Here is a 21,638-nt window from a genome sequence, read left to right as displayed (position 1 = left end):
GGGTTGGTCCAAAGTACAGCGCTACCCCTTACTCTTAATATCACATTGGGTGGCACTCATTGTATGTTTCTAATTCTCCCTCCCTCCCTTCCTTCCTCCTCAGAAAGATAAATGTGTGAACAACAATGAGGTATCTGACTCCTAATCGAAAGCAATATAGCTCTGCACAGATCAGCTCCATGATGGAATAAAGAAGTGAGCACGGATCTAAGCACCTTCTCTTCATATCATAGCCTTCATGTTGTTTTCAGGAGCATTTTTGTCAGGCAGTGATGAAAGGCTGAGAACAAAGTGAACAAAATTTCCTTTTACTGCTTAAAAATTCTCAAGCTGCTTTGCTATATCAAAACGCTGTCTCTTTAAACAAATCGCATGGTTAAAAATGCCAAGTTATAATTCAGCAACTAACTCTGAAAATGACAATTTAATCAATCAGAACCAACCCTCCTGAAAAAGAGGGGTGGAAAAAAAAAATCTTAAAGCTTTCATGCAATGCGAGTGGTTGAAACTATAAAAATGTTCAATCACTGTAGAACAAGCCTGCAGCATCAATGTTTATTAAAGTCAGGGGAGCCATTTATTGACCTGGGAAGCAGCAAAGCACCAGCAGCACTGCTGGATTGCATTTTTATGGTTAACAAACAGAGGGTGATATTTTCTTTTTCTCTTTTAATTGTGATTCCTTCAAATCCAAAAAGTTAAAAGCCTCCTGATTTTTAAAGGAAAGCAAAGAGAAGGATGCTGCACACTGTTCTGCAGTCATTCTCTTTGCTCTGGCTCCTAACATGGACGTATATCAAATAATTTCAAATATTTAGGCTTCTCCACATGCCAGCAGAATGACAGACCAGCATGAGTTCTCTCCATCACTTCAGCTGATGGCAGAATATAGGGAGCTGCCATTATGAGGCTGGTTCTTTCTGTAATCAAAAAGGAATTACTCTATTTATTCATACAAAGGTCACCCTGCCACTGGACCAGCCAAAAGCACTCAGAACGAACTGTCCTCTCCCAGACTGACACCAGGCATTTTCTCCAAAGGCACATCTTAGTTGTTCTGGAGATTTTGTAACTGTTTTGCCACAAGCACATTTTTAAAACACACCTTTCCATGCTGCACAAATTGGAAATACTGAAGGCTATTAAAAGGAAAGAGTCAGCAATGTGAACTGCCCTCACAGATCCGTGTTACCCAAATTACAGGAGTCTGGCTCCTGCTGCATTCTTTCCACATCATTCCCATCCACGGGAAAACCCACAGTCAGCTGAGGAACGCCGGGCAGGGATTTAAAACACCCTCTGTGTGTCAGCTGCTGCAGGAAACAGGACTCCTGTACAACTAACCAATATCATTAAGCAGAAGCCATTTATTTTTACATTTTGCACTTATTTAAACATTCTAGCTCTACTGCACACACTGATCACACTTTTCTTCATTGGTGCCTCTATCTTGTCCACAAGTTCTGCACACACTTCTCAGAGTATGTGATCTGTTACAGTCCAGGTGGTTCACAGCCCTCTGTTATCTAGTCCTTGTGGTCTCGGTATTCTGTTTCTCAGCCTCTTCTTTCTTAATTTAGCACAGTTTATGTCTTAGTAACCTTGATGCATTCCAAAGGGCTCTGCGAGAACTCTGACAAGAATAGCTACAAGCGGTATGGCTGGTGCACAATGGGGCCCAAGTTGTTCAGATACATCGCTCTAAACGGTGTCAAAGCCAGAAAAGGGGATTTCAAAAGCGAAGAGAGTCAGTGCGGTGTGAAGGAGAGCCAGAGCTACCCTGCATCCTCCGTGGATGAGGTGAGGATGAGCAGCACAGGTTGTCCATGAGCGCATCGAAGGTGATGACTACTGTAACAAATCCCCCGGCACCCAGCACCCCAGCAGCTGTCAATGCACCGCATGCATTAGCGGCTCAGAGCGGGGTGGGAGCAGGAGAGATGAAAAACGAGTCCTCCACATGAGAACGGCACCTCTGCCACTCTCTCCGTGGGGAGCACAGGGGACAAAACTGCTTTCCTGATCACACCCAGCCGCACGCAGCACTTCACACTTTCCTTTCAGGTTTGCAAACAGACCTCCGGCAGCTCCACTTCTCATTTTCTTTTCCTCATTCATAGAGAAAAACACATAATGTCCTTACCTAAAACACAGTGGAGGAGTTTGACACAAATTAATGACTCATCTGTCATACTTCAAGAATTTTGATATTTGCAAGGAGGGGAAGAAGGCTTCAGGTATTCTGAGAGCTGTAAAAAAGCTGCCTTGGAATTCAAAGACAGCTCATAAGAAATCAAATCAACTGATAGGTTGCTGTAAGGTTTGAGATACCCATTTTACACTAAAATCACACTACTACAATAATATGAATAAATAAAAGGATATGGAAAAAGTAAGCCACGAGTTCCCTCAAATTAGATCCCATTGGCGTGAAATTACTTCACAGCTGCCACATGTGTTGCTCCAAGAGAGATTACTCCTTAAATAATGTTAATGACAACTTTGATTTGACTTCTTTAATTACTAGAGGGAGAAGGGACCACATTTCCTAGGAAGAAAAATCTTTTATCTCCTTGTTTAATGTACAATCTTTGATGAGCTGGAACTCCTTTCCCCCAAGTTATTTCCGAGTATTTTTGTTTTGAAAAAGAAATTGATTTCCAGGTTGAAAATGGAGTTGCTGTGCAGCACTCAGCTGTGGGAGAGCATCTAATTGTCATTTACAATGACCCTCGATTCTTCCCTAAACATAGAGAGATTCTTTTTCTCTCCCAGCTCTCCTCACCCTCACTCCACAAGCAGGCGTATTTACAGGGCTGGATTCTTCTCTGAGTTACCTCCACCACTACCAGTAAATCATAAAAATTTCTCCTGCAATCAATGGAGTGTCTTCACATTTACCAGACAGTATAATCTGGTCCAAAAGGCAGCTGATTGTTATCTATAACCTCCCCATCCAATTCAAGTGATGGGAGATGCAACCCAAAAATTTCCTTTGGGCTTTTTTACTGCCAAAATAGATCACATTCTTTGGCAGCCTTTTTACAATCTCCACTTTTCTAAATAAACATCACAGAACCTATACTGCTTTTACTGCAAAATGCTTCTGCCTGCCTGTATCGAGGCAGGTTTTTAGCTGATGTGCCAACAGACACTGACAGAAACTCCGTGCAAGCCTGGGGTGCAGCACCAAGACACGGGGTGCAGTGGGGACCAGGGAGCACCAGGAATAATCTTCATGGTTAGATAAGGTGAAAACCCCTTGCACTCCCCCCATCCCAGTTAAGACACTGCATGGGGATGTAAATTATTAGAATGCAGCTCCCAGAGAATTTGGGGGCAGGATGCTCCTTCTCAGCAAAGGTAGAGAGGAGCTGTTACGTGCAGTGCCCAAACCCCTAAGAGGCTGTGAGCAGAGTCTGCTGAGGAATTGTTGAGCTGGGATGTTCTGCAGGATGGAGGGACAGAAACAGCTCTTGAAAAGGCCACCAAGCAAAGTCGTGCACTACCACAGCTCAGTGGCTGCAGAAGTGCTGAGGAGAGCACAGTATTTAGAAGAAATCACTCAAAGTACATTCCTGGACTGTAAATGAACCCAAACCGCTCAGAAAAGCCCTGACGTTGAAGGTCATGCAATTAAAACACAGGGCTCCGATTTGCAATGATCAAAAAAAAGTAAATGCATTATTAAAATGCATGGCAAATAGAACATAACACCAAAAATGGCAGATTCTGGCTGTACTGTGCCATTACATTAATTAACAGCTTTCCCCTATTGGTTTGCTCACTAAGATTCAAACATATTCATTCTTTGATGAACATTTGTATTCAGAAAATGGCAAATTTCTTCCCAGCCTTCTTTTGTTGGGAAGGGACGATAGCTGTTAATGAGAAAGGGAACAGAGAAGGAGCAAAACAGCACAGCTGCCACACTCACAATGTGACTTTCTCACCGGGGCCTTGAACTTCAGAGCAGCTTCAACTCATTTACAGAGCCTGGGAATGAAGGTGCCTTCCCTATATGAAAATTAAATATTTTCACGCAGTGTTATGACTTTGCCTTGAAGCATTTGTGGCTCCATGTTTCATTGGCATTTGTGGTCATTTTAGTCCACTGAGCTTAAATGTGTAATAAGGATGCCTGGATGTGGATAATTCTCCCTCCTTTCCCACTGCAATCAGGTTTTGTCCTTCATTATACCTTTCTGTGGAGTCTATTAGAGCATAAATCTTTACAGAGTTCTTCAAGCTTTGACCTACATCTTGCATATGCGGGAACTTTTCTCCCTAAATTGTTTTTGGGAGCATACCAGTTCATTAAAGTTTTGAACACTGAACCCTCACTCTTATTGCTTTATCACCCAGTTTATGTGCCAAATGTCAAAACAGGCATCAGAAATCTGATTTATGAGGATATATAGAAAAATTGTGGTACATGCTTCTGACTGGGAGTCAGCTGGCAATTCCCTATCAGGATTTCCTCCTCAGCTCCCAGTGCCCAGCAGGGCAGCCCAACACCAGCACTGCCAACACTCGATTCACAAATCGCGATTCAGGACTAACAAAGCTTTGAGGCTTTTTGTAGTATCTTTGAATATGTGTGCTTTCCAGTTTTAATCACATCTGACCATTTTGTGATTTTTTTTTTTTTTAATAAAAGTCAGTGCTGATCGTAAAAAAAACAAACGCCTACCAAGTCAAGCAGTCTCCAAATATTCAGTGTGGGAAGTATTTTATACTCTTTTTGAAATATCAGAAAATTTTGGATGAAGCTCTAAGCCAGCAGTACTACACAACACACAAGCATGGATAAGCCATGCCAGGTTCACATACTGATTTAGCATTTCATACCGAAGCGGATTTATGCCCTGCTCACACCCCCGATCTCCCTCACCCCGCACAGCCGTAAAGTTTATTTCTATCGCTGGTTTTGCACCGCCAGCGCAGCCCCCGGCCCCGGCGGCTCCCGGGGCGTGGGCAGGGTGCCGTGCCCGCGGCCGCCCCCGGCCGGAGGGTGGAGCCGCGCCGCCGCCTCGCCCCGCTCCTCCCGCGGCGTGCGCGGCCTCGGCGCTACGCGAGCGCGGGGATTCGCCGCGGCCTGCGGGCCGCCATGGCCGGGGAGGTGAAAACCAAGCTGTCCAAGAACCTGCTGCGCATGAAGGTGACGGGGGAAGGGGGGCAGGGCGAGCCTGAGGCCTGCGGGAGGGCTGGAAGCGGCGGCCCGGGGGCAGCAGGGCCAGGCCGTGCCGTGCCGGCACCGATGGCGAGCGGGGCCCGGCGCCGTGAGCCGCGGCCGGGGTGCGCGTCCCCGGCCACACGCGGCCGTCCGGAGCCCTGCTGTGGGGCATTCCCGTGCCCATCGCCGGCCACGCGGCGCCAGCCCTGGCTCTCCCCACCCAGGCTCTGAATACAGATGTGGTTATCCACGGGCCGCTCCCCGGCCCTCTCGGGCTTGCTGGGCTGCTCCCCCGGCGAGACGTCGCTGCTGCCGGCACCGAGCTGCTCGAACGCGGGGGTTACAAACTGCAGGGTTCGGTGGAGGAGGGCAGCCTCATGATGCCAGCAAAAGTCTGGCCTCAAGGGCCAGCTCCAGCCCACCTTTTGGAAGTTCTTCGTTCCACCTCGCTCCTCTGCTGCTGGGCTGTTTGTTGTGAATTTAAATAAAAGGATTTCAGCAGCACATTGGAATGAAGATATCAGTGCTGCTTGCTTTGCTTGGGGGTGGGGCTTTTAGTCTTGAGGGGAAAAAAAAGTTTAGGTTTTGGTGTGAGCTTTTTTACCCCTGTTTACATTGCTGGCTAAGGAAATTCTAGCCTGAATGGGGATTGATACCCAGTATTAACCAGCTTTCCCAACTCATAAATGCCAGGGATCTTAGTAACATCCCGATGTGCTTATTACCCTTGGAATTGTGAATTTCATGTCACCAGTGTGAAATTAGTCTCTGCTCACTGACTAATGCATTCTGCTTCACACCATGTACTACAACTCCTAATTCAGTAGAGTACATTCTCTGATTGATGGTCCTTTACTGCTGGAAAACAACCAGGAAAAGTTGAGTACTTTTTTTTTATTTTTATGTGAATATTCAATTTTTTAACTGGACATGATGGGGCCTTTGTGGCTTCTTGGTTGTGGTGTTTTATTTAGCCATTTTTCCCCCCACGTATTTATATGGGCCTATATTTCACATTCTGGCTGAAAAGAGTTAGCTGACTTCAGTTCAATTTTTCACATAAAGTGCACTCTGCTACAGTTGGATGATGGAATATTTACCCTAATTAACAGATGCTTCTAAATCTAAAACTTGTACACAGAAGGAACAAAATACATCTTGCCTCGCTCTCAGAAGGGAGTAGATGTTGAACTGAGTCAGCCAGCAATGTGTGACATGGTCAGACTCGCATAACCTGGATGGCAACATCATTATTTTTCCTTATTTTTATATAATATTCTTTTAAAATGAAGTTTTTCTTTCTATTGGTTGCCAGTTATTTTGATTGTTTTTCTCTGGAAGGCCATGGAGAACCAGCCATGTGAATATGCTGCCATGACATTTGCAGGTTCACAGTCCAGGCAGTAATAACCAGCTTTGAAGAGATCAGTAGGTTTTGAAAAGGTCATACACAGATCTTGTATTTAGCACTTTGTTTCTGCAGATCTTCCTGTTTACAAATGTTTTAATTCAGCCTTTAGCAGCTGCCTCTGCAGGTAGTGATCCAATGTATTACCGGAATTCAGCAGGTGGGTGAAGTGGCACCCAGGGGTGACATGTGGTTGGTGGTGTTGGAAGAACCATTTGCAGTAAATACTGGAGACAGACTTTTAGATCTTGCACCGTTTGATCCAGGTCTCACAGCTTGGGGAAACACACCCAAAAAACTCCTCAGTTACTGACTTACATATTCTGTGCCTACCACAGCGGGTATATTTTCAGTTCATCAGTGCGTGTTTACATTAGAGAGAAACCTGATCACATAATTTTTATCTAGGTTTTTCCTGTAGTAATCTTCGGGAACATAATCCTTAAAATGGAGTGTGAAATGATTATTTAATTGGGTTCTTGTAGCAGAATTTCTTGTGTTGAGGTTTCTGACTGGCTAACTAATTTCCTTGAGCAGTATGTTTTTTCCACATGATAGATTCACTTATTTTCCTCAAGAAGATACTGTAATTTTAATTGGAAAGCTTTGACATATTCAGAATCTACTCAGAAAACAGAAGTCAATTTTTCTTTCATTAAAGATCTTGTACAGTGGATGCAAATAGAAATAGAAATGGAAAATAAAACACTGGCTCTGTTGGCTTGTACTTCTGAGTTTGGTTTGGTTGAGCATTTTGTAAAGACTGAAAAGATGTGTGGGTTTTTTATAATACATTGCACACCTCTATCACCTATGTATTTTTAAAGGACTGTGTGTGAACTGTACTGTCAGACTTGCCTCTGGCTGGGAGTTAGGTTGGTATAAATGTAGACCTCTGCCAGGTACAGTTATCCAAACACTTTCTGTAGATCCTCAGGGAGGTCTCAACTTTTAGGAGAGTGAGACTATATGGATTATCACCATGGAATTTTGAAGAGTTCTGGTTTTTCCCAGCTTATTTCATTGACATTGTTTAGACTTAATTGTCACTCAGTTCAGGCACCTGACTTGAGACAAATGGAAATTAAAATGCTGCTTCACAGGCCTCAGGTCTGTAGTTCTGTGCTCTCAGCAGTTTTTTATAGGCTGTGACAGATGTCTTCTACTCCCAGCTGTTGAGAGGTTACTGCTCCTACCTGCCTGTTCCCATCCTCTGACAGAGGTTATCACCAAGGAAGCAAGTGACAGGAGTGTCCTTGTATTAGGAAAAAAAAGCAGTCTTGCCCTAAACTTCAGTCTTGGTCTCAGCTATTTTTGCAGACTGTTCCTGCAGTGAGTTAACAGGTCCTTAAATACAGTGCTGGACCTGTACTTTGGTGGGTCAGTGAGAATTGAGCTGGGAACATCTTCCTTTAGCACAGCTGGATACAGTGGACTTTTCTTCATAGTCTGGTTTCAAAGTCTTACATTTTTCCACTTCCAAAGACAGGTTTGTGCCTTCAGAGCTACAAACACAATCCAGTTCATTAAATCTGAGAAAAGAAGAGGATGGTTGAAAGTACAGGTGTTTCAAAAAATAACCAGCCTGGTATGACCCACCTCTAGCTCTGAGCTCCAGTGCTGTTTGTATGGGTGGGGTTTGTTCCTGATGTGCAGCAATGACTTCAGCACCGTTATCTTCTTTCTGGCCTTTACTGAAACATTAGAAAAACCTTAGTAAAATTAGGGAATTGTGACAACCCCAATCCATCAAAACTAGCCAGGACAGGTCTGTTTCTTTATATGTAAGTACAGATGTGACTGACTGTTGACTTTCAGTAAATAGCTGTGATCAGCAGCTGTTTTAATTTTCCATTGTCTGTTTGCCCAAACTTTGACCAAACTCAGAGGGGGAAAAAAAAAATCACAAAAAAAATTTACTTTGTATTAACTGCTAAACATTATGTAATGGATAATTGCTATCATGTAATTACTGCATGTTCAGAAGATTCTCATGATGCAGAAAACTGAAGCTGTGTGTTTGTGTCTTTCTTTGTAGTTCATGCAAAGGGGTTTGGATTCACAAACCAAAAAACAACTAGAAGAAGAAGAAAAGAAGATAATTAGTGAAGAACACTGGTATCTTGATGTACCGGATCTAAAGGAAAAAGAGTAAGCTTGTAATCTTTTGTACTTCTTATCATCATTGGATTGTTTTGAAATGGAAATAGCATATTCGTATTTTTTCCTGTAAGATAAGTATTATAAATAACCAGTTAACAGAAGCAAAAATAGTGACAGACTGGCATTACAACTTTTTTTATTACATATTTTTAGGGCTGTTCTTGAGGTTGCCTAGTGTAGTTTGACCTACTTTCAATTCTTGTGTGTGTTGTTTTCTTTCACTCACACATTCTTCTAGATGCATGTAATTACTTTCTTTCAGTCAGTGTCTAATTCATTCATTGCTGCTTTTCCCCTTCATTAGAAACAAAGTTGGAAACCTTGTGTTAGTAAATTCAGCTCCAGTCACATGGTTAAGTCGATTCAGGACAGTTCTGTCCTCTTGTGTCCAGCTCGCTTCAAATCCTGGTTTTGAAATAGAAGAGATAATGGCAAAAATAAAGGAAGGCTTAGCCAATAAGGAAAAAAGTGTCCTGCTCTTTAGAAAGGTGCCTTAAATAGCAGGAGAACTACTTTTGAAATTGCTTGGGTTTCATCCTTTCAGAAGTGGAAAAAAATTCCACTGAGGGAGAACATAATTTTGAAAAAGCCGGGACCCAAGGAATTAACTATAGCTGAATAAGGCCATTGATAAACTCTTTTCCATTACTCTTGGTGGATATGACAAAAAGGTATTTGAGCTTCAGTTGCAGCAAGGAGTGTTCAGGCTGGACGTTGGGAGAACTTTTGTAACAATAAGACTATTGAAGTTCTGGAGTAGATTGCCTGAGGAGACACTGGATTCTTCATCATGGGAAGTCTTTTGAGGACAGGTTAGCTGGACCTCTGCTGTTCATGGCACGTGTGTAACTGATACTGCCTTGAGGCAGGACAATGAGCTCAATCTCTCCAGCCTAAGTTCTGTGATCATGAGAGTTCGATTTACATGGGAGATGAAGAGGATGAGGGAGCAGGTACATATGTGTGAGGAAAAGGATGGAACAATCCACCAAAGTACTTTTATCTGACACGTGTATTATGAATGCCTCAGGGTCATGTTTCTTTTCTCACTCCATGCTCATTAAAAGAGGAAAAAAAAAGGAGGGAGAAGGGGGAAATCTGCTGAACAGAGAGTGACACAGTGTTTTATACCCTGACAGACTCAACTAATGCCAGGTCTAACAGCACAATGAAAAATTAATTAGAAGCTTTTGCTAGTATAGTAGTGCCACCTGGGGAGTGATATTTATGTGGTATTTTTATTCTGGCAAAAGTATTAATGTAGGCAGAACTATACCAGCAAAGAGTGCTTTTTGTCAGAAGAGTTAATTTTGCTTGTGGAACTGGCACAGCTTTACGGGCAAAAAGGATTCCTTTGCACTCCAAGCTCCTTGTACTGAAAGATTTATCAGAGCAATTAAGCAGAAAGTAGCTGATGGTTTAAAATACACTGTGGCTTTGTTTATTTGGGGTGGGAGGGGGGAAAGACAGCACATCCTTTTTGCATTTGTTTAACTTGGTTATTTTACAGTGCATGGTTTGACAAAATGCTGGGTTTGGGGTTTCATGCAGGAGCTGTATAATAGAAGGGAGAAGCTTTCTGCAATGTGAGGATCTCGTTTATGGCAGAATGTCCTTCAAAGGATTCAATCCAGAAATTGAGGTACCATTTCAGTGTCCTGGTTTGAGGTTGTTTCACATTAGAATTGAAGCCCTTGAGTTTGGGGATTTGAGTGTTCACGCTGCAGTCTTATTGGCCTTTGCAGTACCTTCCATAAATCCTTCCATGTCCAGAAACTCCATCATCCAACCTTAAATGTTGATCAATGCAGCACCTGGTAAATAGAATCTTTTTACCTCCCTGTGTTGTTGGTCAGTAATTGCATGACTCCTGCAGATTTTCCCTCCCTGAAGTGAGGAAACCATCCCACATGCTGCTCACCAAAACAAAAACTCATTTTCCCTCCTGACATAGAATGGCAGAGTCCAATCTACAAACATTCAACCCTATTTATTCAACACATAGAGTTCCAAAGTAAAAATGCTGGGCAAGAGTCTTTAATTTCTTTCTGCCATGATTCATGCTGATAGAAGTACACAGGGACAGTAATAAAAAGGTTACTACTGAACCCGAAGCAGGAGGATGAAGGTGTAAAGACTAAGAGATTGGCAGAAGGCTATGTAAGGTAATTTACTAGAGGATTCTTTTAGTTACTTTGAACTTGCTGTCCCTGTCACTCAGCATATGATTGCTTCATGGCTTTTACTGTAAATCCTTGAAGATAGTCTTTGTTTTTAACAAAACCATTTCAAGGTCTGTGTGCTAACATCACGATGAAAAATTAATTATGATCTAACTCTCCGATCTCCTGGAGATGTTTGGAGTGCCCTTTAGGATGTTTGAGTAGTACAAAACACTGAAAACACTGTCTCTGTTGCCTTTTCTTAATGAGCTTTTATAATGATGGCTCTAGCCTAACCAGGAACAGAAAATAATTACTGAATTCGATTCCTACCTCTTATACTCTTCTACCACTGAATTTCAGCACCGTTGCCCTTGTGTCATGGTTACATGCTTAAGCTGTTTCTCATTTCATTTTCAGAAGTTAATGATCAAAATGAACTCTAAGTGCAAGGAGGAAGAAATTGAAGAGGATGATAAAATGGAGGCTGATGTGTCAGATGAAGAAATGGCCAGAAGGTAAGTTACGTTTTATGACATAATCAGTACTAGCTAGGAATATGATATGTTACTGTATTATGTGTGGGGCAATAAAACCCAAAAAGGAAACAAACAAAATTTAAAAAGCCTACAATAGCTATGGAACTGTACCAAATTGATTTTCCAGGAATGCTGGTATATATTCACTTGAATCTCCATCGTATTTGGGGGTAAATTCTCCATCACCTGTAGGGGTTTTCTCCCTTTGATATCCAGGTATTCCATGCTAATTCCCTTCTTGTTACCAGTTGCTAACAAATTGAAACTATCAGAGTGAATAATAATGTAATAAGTCATGCAGTACTTGTGCTTCTCCAAGCTTTTATTGACCAGGTTTTTACACCACTTGAATTGTTGATTATGTTTAGGATCTGTTCCACGATTTTTCCTCTGATTTTAGTAAAAGGTGTATTTTTTTTTATTCTCTCTACAGATATGAAACATTGGTGGGAACAATAGGGAAGAAATTTTTGAGGAAAAGGGACCAACGTGTACTCAAGGATGATGATGAAGATGATGAAGTTGAAGAGGGGAATAGTAACACAAGACCTAGTAAAAGAGCTAAGAAAATGTTCTTAAAACCTCAGGATTAATGTCAACTGCACAAGTGGAGCTTGTTACCTAATGTCCACCAGAGTACCAAGAACTGGAGATTGTTTGGATTTTTTTCCTATTTAATGTAAAGGGTGGATTTGTAAATCTGTTCTATTCTCATTGAAATTTCTACCATCCACAGGACAGACACTTTCCAAAGTGGGTGTTTATATAATGGATGTTGTACATCCTTTCCTCTCTCAGCAGCTTTTCATGAGTGGGGCACTCATCCCATCAGTCTCTTTAAATGTTCTACATAGTTAAATTGAGTGGTGCATGCAATCAAAAGCAACATTATTTACAATTTAGAATAACATCTGAAAGAAGTATTTGGAGTAAAGATGAGCTGTGTCCAATTCAGTAAGGCAGTTCAGCTTTCACTGCTTGCTTTATTATGAAAATGAAACCTGCGCTCTCTTCAAATTGAAAAAAGTCAGCAGAAACATACTTGCTTTGTGAGCTTTTTTACTGTGATAAAAATAAGATGAGATGAGAGAAGAACAGAGAGATAAAATCCACTTTATTGAATTTTATTTTTTATAAAGTTTATTTAAAAATAGAGGATTTTGTAGTGAAACTTTTTTTTATACAGCAAGCCAAATATTGGGCAATGCTTACAGTTTGACATCTGAGCAGATTGTGAGTCTTAGTTTCTGCCTTCCAGAAGAAATTTGCTAATTTTGCCTCTTTTTCAGCAAAAAAATCCAATCTTATAATTATGTAAGTCTTGTCATAAAAGCATAATAACAGTTTCAGAAACATACTTGAAAGCAGAATAAAAACTGTGGGGTTTTGTGTTAATGATTGTGGATTAGCTTATCTAGTTTAAAAAAATTATGCTTAATACAGTCTGATACAAGGAGAGATCCTGTTTTGTGCTGGCCACAGATGTCCCCCAACATTTAGCTGAGTGCACTAATTTATGTAACATGTGATGAAGACATCTGAAGTAGTGTTAGGATAGAAACACCATTCTCTTTGGTCACTTGGTGCTCTGGATCCTTTGAAAAACATCAGTGTGTTCTTGTCTAAAATCATAGCAGTTCTCTGTGCATGGCCTTTCAACAAGAAATACTGCTATTGCTACATTTCCTCAGGAGGTCCAAGCTACTCATCCTTAATGCTGGCTCTCTGCAGAAAGGAATTTGTTAATTGAAGCGAGGAGTGGCCATTTTGCCATGGGCACAAGGCTTTTTTTTGGTCTTTTTTTAACAGGTCAGTGAAGCAAGAGGTAAAACTCAATTATTTAAAGAAGGACACACCGTGTCTGCTGTATTTTGCATGTGATACATGAAGTATGATCCATATATCAGGAGCACCTAATTAGATATTCAAGATGGATCACACATGGAAAGAGAAATATTCTTTTAACCTAGTAAGGGAACTTTGTGCAGGTGGAAAGGCTGTGATTCATGATCTGAGATAGTTTTTTGGAGCTAATTAAATGCTACTGGTTCAATTACTTAAAACCTGATCATATATTACTGCTAGCTGAAAAGGAGTTAATGATGGCAAGACATTTTTCTTCCCATGGAAGATGTGACCTGAGCTATGAAATGATTTATTGTTGGTCATCACAAGAAAAACTTGGAATACATCCCATATTTCTTCTTGCTTATTAGTAGGAAAATGATTCCTCTGAATGCATTTCTTGAATGGAGAGTGAGTTTCTGCATAGCTGTGCTGAATAAGTGAGGGGTAAGTTGTGTTCTGGTGAGCTGCCAGCATCCAGGAGATGTCCCTGCAATTGCGTGTCCTGAGAGACTGTGGGTTGGGGAAGTGTCCAGTGGTGCCAGGTGAAGAAGTTTTTGGGTTATTTTAATAACAGCAGTGGCTGAGATTAATTCTATGTGGAGTCTTCCTTTGTCAGTGTTCTGCAGAGAGCTCTCCTGCATTGCAGGGTTCCGTTCAGTCCAGTGGGGAGTAATTCTCATCCAAGGGCACTCTGCCTCCTTAATTTCATGTCATTTCCTGAGGGATAGCTGGACGTGAGAGTGGCACGGTGCATGGATAAGCACATGAGATGCTAAAGAGCTTCCTAGAAAATCCGTGATTTTGGAATTGGGACAGAGGAAGGTTGGTTCTGTTTCCTAAATAGACCCAATACCAACTGTGAAGAAAAGGTAGATTTTAGTTTATTGTCTTTAAATCTGGGAGCTTTGCTGTTCGCATTCATCTGGTGGCTCAGTGCCTACAGTAAGACCAGCTATTTATTTTTAGCACAATCTTTTATTCATGAGGCATTTGCAAAATGTGCCTTTAAAAGCACCATCCAGAGTGTGTTATTGTGAGCAAGACAAACCCAAACTCAGCCCTGTGTGACTTTTTAAATGTACTTTTAAGTACAGAGTTACAAGCAGACATGGTGGGGTGTTCTGAAATACCTGTCTGCATTTCCAGTGGTATAAATACATTTATGGATGGATTTAAGTCCAACTCAAGCTTCCTACCTGAGGTAGAAACATTCTGCTGTATAAAATCTGTGCTTGAACTACTCTTGACAGAGGTGTAAGCATAGCAGTGAAATATTCATAAAGCAAACCTGCATTGATTCAGGCTTTCTTGGCTCTGACGCAGACTCCAGTACATTTTTATGTGCAAGCTCCTAAGATGTACAACTTTCCCACGTGGTCATGTTCCTAAATGAAAAGTGTTTCTTCTTTGAAAACAGAAGCATGTTGGGGAAGTAGTGTTTTTATTACAGAAAATGGCTACCTGCAAACTGGTGAAGTGTTACCAGACACCAGAAGTGTTCGTGCCTGTGACCCTGAAGTGTGGTTTTAGGTGGTGCTCACTGACAGCTCATGTATGTCTGTCCCTTGTCATGTGAAGGTTGGTCCCTCCCTTTGGCAGGCTGATGGTGTTTATTTTGTAATAACTACTGGGCCTTAAAATATGGAAGTATTGAACAACTTTTTCTTGCTGATGTTTCTCTTTTACTTCTATTTTGCTTAGTACTGGATCTCAAAAAGTCCAGGCCCAGAGTCCAACAGAAGTGAGCCATCCAGTGTGAGCTTAGTAATGCTTGAGCTGATTAAACTTTGGTTCTTGGGGAGGGGCAGGATGTTCAGTGGTTCTGTGGAGTTTGAACCATATTTCTTGTGCTCTGTGACTTGTTCTCTAATGAGACTCTCCATTATGCAATGCTACAACCACGGGTAGCTGTCATTGCCATTGGGCATTGCCTGTGTGTAACAGGCAGCTGGGCTGAGATTCTGGGACTTCTTCCAGCATTCAGACTTTAAAAGAAATTGTTTGTCTTTCTCTTGATTGGAATACCATACTTTTAAATTGTATTTGGAATTAGATGAGTCTGGGGGTGGAGGGGGCAGTTTCTCAGCATTTGTTTGGCTTCATTTGAACAACAGTCCACAGCTAAAACTGCAAAATCACTTAGGCTCTCATTAAACCCTTCTCTGAGAATGCTAATAAAGCATCGTGGATGGCAGCCATCCCACAGTTCCCTACCACATGTGAATTCAAGTTTCTCTGAGAGCTGATGCTTTAAGGACTTGGTGGTTTGTTTTCTTTTCAGGCTGGGAGAACATCAGCTTCCACAATACTGCCTTGCTAATGGAACCCCAGCATGAGGCCTCAGGGTTTGTTTGGTTTTGTTTGGTTTTACATCATTCTCATCTCAAACCTCTGAGGGATTTCAGGCCTGGCATTCACACCTCAATAACCTGCTTTCATCAGCTTTTGGGGAGCTTTAGTTAAACTGTGAAACTGTTCCTTAGCTGTATGTGTTGACATTTCTTTGTATGATTTCATGTTTCTCAGTGAGGACCTGCTTATAATTGTCACATCAGGATGAAAAATTAACAGATAGGAGTCAGGGAGATGGTTGGAGCCTCAATCACCAGCAGCTCTGTAGATATTTGGTGAGAACCAAACAATAGAAAGGGTAGCTGGGTGAGTCCCATCACTGCAGGCCCGGTTAAATGCAGACAGGAGTCCATTGATCCCCAAGGAACCCTTGCATACCAAAATCCAAGCAATTACCTGGGAGCAACAGCAGGAAGACCTCTAGGGAAATTGGGAGGCAAAATAACTACCCTGTTAATGGCTGTCCTCAAGACAAGAAAGCAGCTGTGGTTGATGGCACAGAGAAATGTGGTTTGGTGAGCTGGGTAGATGAGAATCCCATTAGATAGAATGGAGGTGGTCAGTGTTTTGAAGCTTGTAATGTTCCCTGAGGTCTCGGGGAGCACCTTGTTGTGATCAACTATTTAGAAAGGGGTAAAAACCGTTAATGGGACATTAATATGAGGGAATAACTGAACACAAATTACTGAACAAATTCCATAATTCCATTATTAACAAAAAAGTTGTGTTCTGGCCTCAGTAAGATCTTTCAATGTCCCCTGTCACCTCTTGCTTGGCTCTCAATTCCTCATCCCTGTGCAACTGTCTGTGTACCCAGGCCATGAGCTGCCACCACGGCTGGTCACACGAAGAGCTGGCACACACCACAATCAGCCCAGAGCTGCTGGCTGCCAAGCCCAGCAGAGATGACTCCTGAGCTTCCTCTTCAGTGATCATCTACCTCAGCCTATGACCTCTTTATCCTACAAACCTGTAGGAACTCTCCATCTCCAACACCACTGCTGCATTTGTTCAATATTGGCCTGTTTAGTTCAAGTAACAGGTTCCAAGGAACAGGTAACAAGTGACTGGATGTCAGGAAATGGCCTCCAATTATGCCAGGGAAGGTTTTGATTAGATACTAGGAAATTTGTTTCACAGGGTTGGAACGGACTGGAAGACTGTCAAGGGCAGTGGTGGAGTCACCATCCCTGGAAGTGGCACCTGAGGACAGAGTTTAATGGTGAACATGGTTGTGATTTTGGGCTGATTGTTGAACTCGATCTTAAAGGGCTTTTCCAACCTCACTGATCCTGTGATCCTAAGAAGTTTGAGGTGGGAAGGGTTGGCCAGCAGATCAGCATGAGTGAACAGCCCTCACCTGGCAGATGGGGTGTGCAGGAGTCGGTGCTGCTGGGGGCAGCTGTACCTAAAGCGTCTTTATTTTCCTTTTATTTATTTTCAGGTATACACTTACAGCATTTGTGAGATTAATGATCAGATGATGTCTTTGAGCAAAAAGACTGTTCAGTGGGAGGAATCAACATTTGACTGATACTCAGGCTTATTACAGACTGGGGAGAAAGCGTGTTTTTCAGTGTTTCTGCTATTTTTTGATGAATTTAAGAATGTTTCCCCTTTCTTAGTGTTTTCCTTGGCTGGGCTTTTTCAGAGAAGCATGGTAGGAGGAACATTTTCTGGAAAATGGGGAAACACGATTGTGAAAAAAGAAAGGGTTTCCTTTAGATTTGGCTGGCTCCTTGGGTTGTTTTTTCACTTTGATACAGATGAACAGACACTAATGGCACTAAAGCTCCTGTGCTAAGTGGTACCCATTCAGGACAGCCATATGGACACTCATGTTTGCAGGACAAAATTAAGGATATAGTGGGCTTAGCTTCATACACAAATATAATGCAGTCCTAAAAGTACAGAATTTCCACCCCTTTTGGGACAAAAGTAAATCTAAGCCAGCTGTGACATTTAAGTACCAGTCACAGTTTATAGGATGATTATATCTCAGGAACAAAGCTTAGTAGTTATGTCCTTAGAGCCCATCAGCCACAATAACACTGCAATATACAGAATTTTCATCACCAGAAGAATAGCTACATACCAAAAATTACTTGGGGCAGTTTACTGCAGTAATGGCTGGAGGGATGCACATGGTGATGATTTTCATTTTGTACTATGGTTTGTCTAAGGATGATGGTGAAAGAATTATGCCTCCTAATGCTCCTTTCCAAGATGACAATGTTTTACTCATATTAAAGGAAGAGGAATGAGATGAGCTGTGAATGGTTGGATCTTGTGAAAAATGAAGTTTTAAATGTGTACTTCATTGTCTTAATGCTCACAGATTACTTGTCTCCCTATAATAACCTTAGAAAATGTGTTGGCAGCATATCACAATTAATAATCCATACTCATGTGCTACAGGCAGTCCAAAATTCCCCAGACATATTTCTTACCCAAGCTTATAACCAGATTCAAATCAAATCCTACATTTGTGCCAAAAATTGAACAGCAGTCATCTCCCAGCAAATAATTTTACCTAACTAACTCAAGAGTCTTAAATTCCTGATTTTTCCCATAGTGAAATTCACAATTACCTCATACTAATGTATATATCCTTCAGTCACCTGCAAAAGAATTCCATAACCTTTCAGTAGGGATTGCATAGACAGTGGTAGCTGCTGTACACACATAGCATTACTGTAGGTTTTCCTGGCCATCTAGATTGTGTAAGATCCTTTAATATTAATCGGGACAAGTTTTCTCTCTAGGGTGATGTTAAATTTCTCTTTGAGGGTTTTTTCTACCTCTTCGTCTTCAAGAGTTACAAATTCCACCTGATCCATGTTTTCCTTGTAGTTGTACATGGTCTCAGTGAATGTCCACCCAATTAGCGCTCGGAATCCGTTGGTGGTCTGGAGGGTGCAGATGGACTTCTTTGTGAAGAGGGAATCTGGAGAGGTCTGGAGGTATGTGCACTGGAAGCGGAAATCTTCCACTGTCCGTGGCTCAAGGCTGAACATATAAACTTTGCGACACTCTTTTTTCTCCAGCAGATCAGAGTTGGAGAAGCTTTGATTGGGGATGTATTGTTTCCGTCTCATTTTCTCCAGGTACCAGATGCCGTTTTTCTCCGTGAAGCGGAAGACGCCGGGAGCCTGGGGCTGGTCTTTCCCTGACACAAGCTCCATGGGCTGCCACATCTGGTAGGACACCCCAAAGCCTCCATCAACGATGTAGGCTTTGCCATCGATGATGACCTTTACCATGAGGTGGGTCATGAGGGTGGCGTAGGCGTTCTGGTGGGGGTTGAACACGTACGCTCCCAGGAAGCTGGTCTCATACCCCAGGCCCCTCAGCACCCAGCCCAGCAGCTGGTTGTTTTCCATGCACCAGCCACCCCGCTTCCTCCGCACAATCTTGTTGTAAACGTGCTCCAACTCCAAAGTAATTTTCTCCCCGCAGTGAATGCTGAGGTTTTCGAAGGGAACAGCACGGATGTGATGCTGAAATATATCGGTTAAGGTTTCCAAATCTTGTTTTTCAGTGGAGCCTTTATAGCCAGTTCTTGCAAAATACTCTTCAAGGTTCATCTCACCTGTAAAGGAAGGAATTGTGTTTTGGTTTCTTTACATCAGTGATTTATGACGCTGTGAAAAGCTGCCCTGGCTCTGCCAGCAAAGATTCTTTAATCTACTGAACCTCATCAGAACAGCTTTTAAAGGAAATAAGCATTCCTATCAATGGTTCCCTGAGCAAAGAGCAGTGCACATGAGGGTTTGCTTTTGTCTCGGAGTCATCCCTCTGGCAAACAGCTGATGCCATTTCAGTTACACACGAGGCGGCTGCGAGATGAGGATTTGCTGTATTTGCATTGTAACAGCGGGGTTAAGAAGGAATATAAGATCTTGCTGGGGAGTGTGTACAAGGGTTCATGAGAAATGGTCTAAAACCACTGCTCAGTGACAGGACTGTCACTGGGGGAGGCAGTGTCATCTGCCAGTGGGAGGGAGGACATTCTGAGCCAGGATTGACATGTTCTTTTCATGAGTCTGCCACTGATGGACATGACAGTAAATGAATCACTCGTTCAGTACACATTGCTTTTCCACTGCTTAGTAAAAGTTAACATGAAAAGTAAAGTGGCAAGCTTTATTCTGATAATTATAACTGAAAAAACTCTTGACTTTTGAAAGAGTCACAGACCACTGAGTCTTGTGTCTGCTCAGAGTGTTGTAGAAACTCATTTTGGTGTTGGAATAATGGATCTGAATGGAGGGAAGTGACAAGGAGCACATCTCCATTCCCTCCTGTGCCCTGTGTCTCACAGGCCACCCTGAAAATGAACAGGGGCTGCTTTACTCTCTCTTGTCCCCAACTTTCTCAAAACTCACCAATCCTTTAACTCAGCAGTGAACTATTGAATGTTTACTGCAAACTAGGATTTCTCAAGATGATTCTCGGTGGCAGATTCATACTGTGCATATTCATGGTGTGGAAGCAGCTCTACACCATTCACTGTCCCAAGTGAATGGAGAGCACCAGCAAAAACTACATATTACCTGCTACAGGGAGGAATTTAGCTTCCAGTGATATGCTTATTGTTGGAGGATATGTTCAATGTAGTATTTGTTAAGTGTAACATAAAAGTTATGGCACTTTTGATTTGCAGAATCTGAGTACATCTGATCCTATCACTCTGACTGTGAATGCTAAATAGATCACACCAGTATAAAGCGGGTTCTCAAGTTTGTGTTATTTGTAATTTCTTTCTGCAGCTCCATAATATGCTTGATCAGCACTAGATCTGGACTGCAGGAGATGAAAGCCACCGTTCTTTTGAAATGTGAGCAGACCAGATGAAAAGGCAGGTACTGAAAAGGTCGTCCCACAAATGTGGTTGTGATTTATGTAGAAAAAAACATCAGCAGAAGAATATTAAAGGTGCAAATGAAAGTGTTCATACAAAACTATTCCTTACCAGGACTATACACAATATCACCAATTCCACTGTTGAAAATGTGTTATATTCTTTATCCTAATACATCAGCACATGGACTTCCTTGGTTACACAACCCAGGGTCTGTAATTTTTTTAAGTTGTTTTTAAAGACCTGTAATCTTATTCCCTTAAAGCAGAATCTATTGATTATTAGACTGAACTGCTTCCTTTGCACTTGCAATACTTTTAAATAAATTTAAGTATCTAAAAGCATGACTTCCAACGAGAAGTGGCAGTTCTAAATTTATATCTACTATTGTACCTAAACAAAAGAATCTATTTTATAGTGAAGTGAAGCTTCTCCTGAAGAGTGAAAGGTAGAAGAATTGAAATTGCACATCACTGTTTTGCCCTTTAACAGCCCCTGTTTAGCAGGTGATATTTTAGCTCTATATCCACACATTTTTAGAACATTTTTTCCTAGAGAATGTTGCTTACGTTATTGTCCATGACCTTTACCATCATAAAGAAACCAGGGTTTTGGTATCTTTCTTTGGAGGGTTTTTTTAAGAAAATAAACTTACCTCTTATGAGATCTCTTTTTATTTATTGAGGTATTCAGTTTCTGGGTGGTTTATTACAGGGGCAGCAGTCCGTGAAGCCAGGAGTGGATACAGATTGTGAGGGTTGTCTTTCTAAGCTCTGCTGGCCCTCTCTCCTGAATCTTAAATTCCAAGAAAGGGCAGAGTCCACCCAGAAAGAATTCACATTTTTGGACTTCGCTGATCCGAGAGCAAATTAAACTTTGTTTCTTCCTATTAGTAGATGTTTATGCCTTCCCCTGGTTAAGACCAGAATGAACTCGTTTTCTATGTAAAATAATTACACTAGGCAGTTGCAAATGGCGTTGTAACTTTTTAAAATTAAATATTGGTTTTTTTGCAAACCAGCACTTTGCAGTGGAGGATGTTCATCTGTGCCCTGATGGGTACACTGAGGTGCCAAGGTGTCGCAGGCTGTGTGTCCCTGAGCTCCATGGATGCACAAATGACCCT

At 41.9% G+C, this 21,638-nt stretch overlaps 2 protein-coding genes across 2 annotated transcripts; one reads left to right on the top strand and one right to left on the bottom strand.

Annotated features, from left to right (window-relative positions):
• Positions 1 to 5,005: 5,005 nt before the first annotated feature.
• On the top strand, positions 5,006 to 12,843 carry MPHOSPH6 (M-phase phosphoprotein 6). The gene is made up of 5 exons (XM_068203126.1): positions 5,006 to 5,161; positions 8,623 to 8,735; positions 10,299 to 10,389; positions 11,330 to 11,427; positions 11,882 to 12,843. The coding sequence occupies exons 1-5, from the start codon at positions 5,111 to 5,113 to the stop codon at positions 12,039 to 12,041; spliced, it is 513 nt and encodes a 170-aa protein (XP_068059227.1). The 5' UTR covers positions 5,006 to 5,110; the 3' UTR covers positions 12,042 to 12,843.
• Positions 12,635 to 21,601, bottom strand: LOC137481393 (arylamine N-acetyltransferase, pineal gland isozyme NAT-10). The gene is made up of 2 exons (XM_068203125.1): positions 21,168 to 21,601; positions 12,635 to 19,240 (listed from the first exon to the last, which is right to left on the bottom strand). Exon 2 carries the CDS (start codon positions 19,233 to 19,235, stop codon positions 18,363 to 18,365), a length of 873 nt encoding a protein of 290 aa, XP_068059226.1. The 5' UTR covers positions 19,236 to 19,240; positions 21,168 to 21,601; the 3' UTR covers positions 12,635 to 18,362.
• Between the last annotated feature and the right edge of the window lie 37 nt (positions 21,602 to 21,638).

The sequence above is a fragment of the Anomalospiza imberbis genome, chromosome 12 (genome assembly GCF_031753505.1).
Source record: "Anomalospiza imberbis isolate Cuckoo-Finch-1a 21T00152 chromosome 12, ASM3175350v1, whole genome shotgun sequence".
In the NCBI taxonomy this organism is placed as follows: domain Eukaryota; kingdom Metazoa; phylum Chordata; class Aves; order Passeriformes; family Viduidae; genus Anomalospiza; species Anomalospiza imberbis.
Note: the sequence above shows the minus strand (reverse complement) of the source record. Positions and strands in the feature narration are given on the sequence as shown.

What these genes read in the sequence shown, in the direction of transcription:
- MPHOSPH6 (XM_068203126.1), top strand. Translation starts at nt 5,111, where the DNA reads ATGGCCGGGGAGGTGAAAACCAAGCTGTCCAAGAACCTGCTGCGCATG. An exon ending in AGAACCTGCTGCGCATGAAG is followed by an intron (nt 5,162 to 8,622) that starts GTGACGGGGGAA and finishes CTTTCTTTGTAG; the next exon opens with TTCATGCAAAGGGGTTTGGA. An exon ending in GATGAAGAAATGGCCAGAAG is followed by an intron (nt 11,428 to 11,881) that starts GTAAGTTACGTT and finishes TTCTCTCTACAG; the next exon opens with ATATGAAACATTGGTGGGAA.
- LOC137481393 (XM_068203125.1), bottom strand. Translation starts at nt 19,235, where the DNA reads ATGAACCTTGAAGAGTATTTTGCAAGAACTGGCTATAAAGGCTCCACT.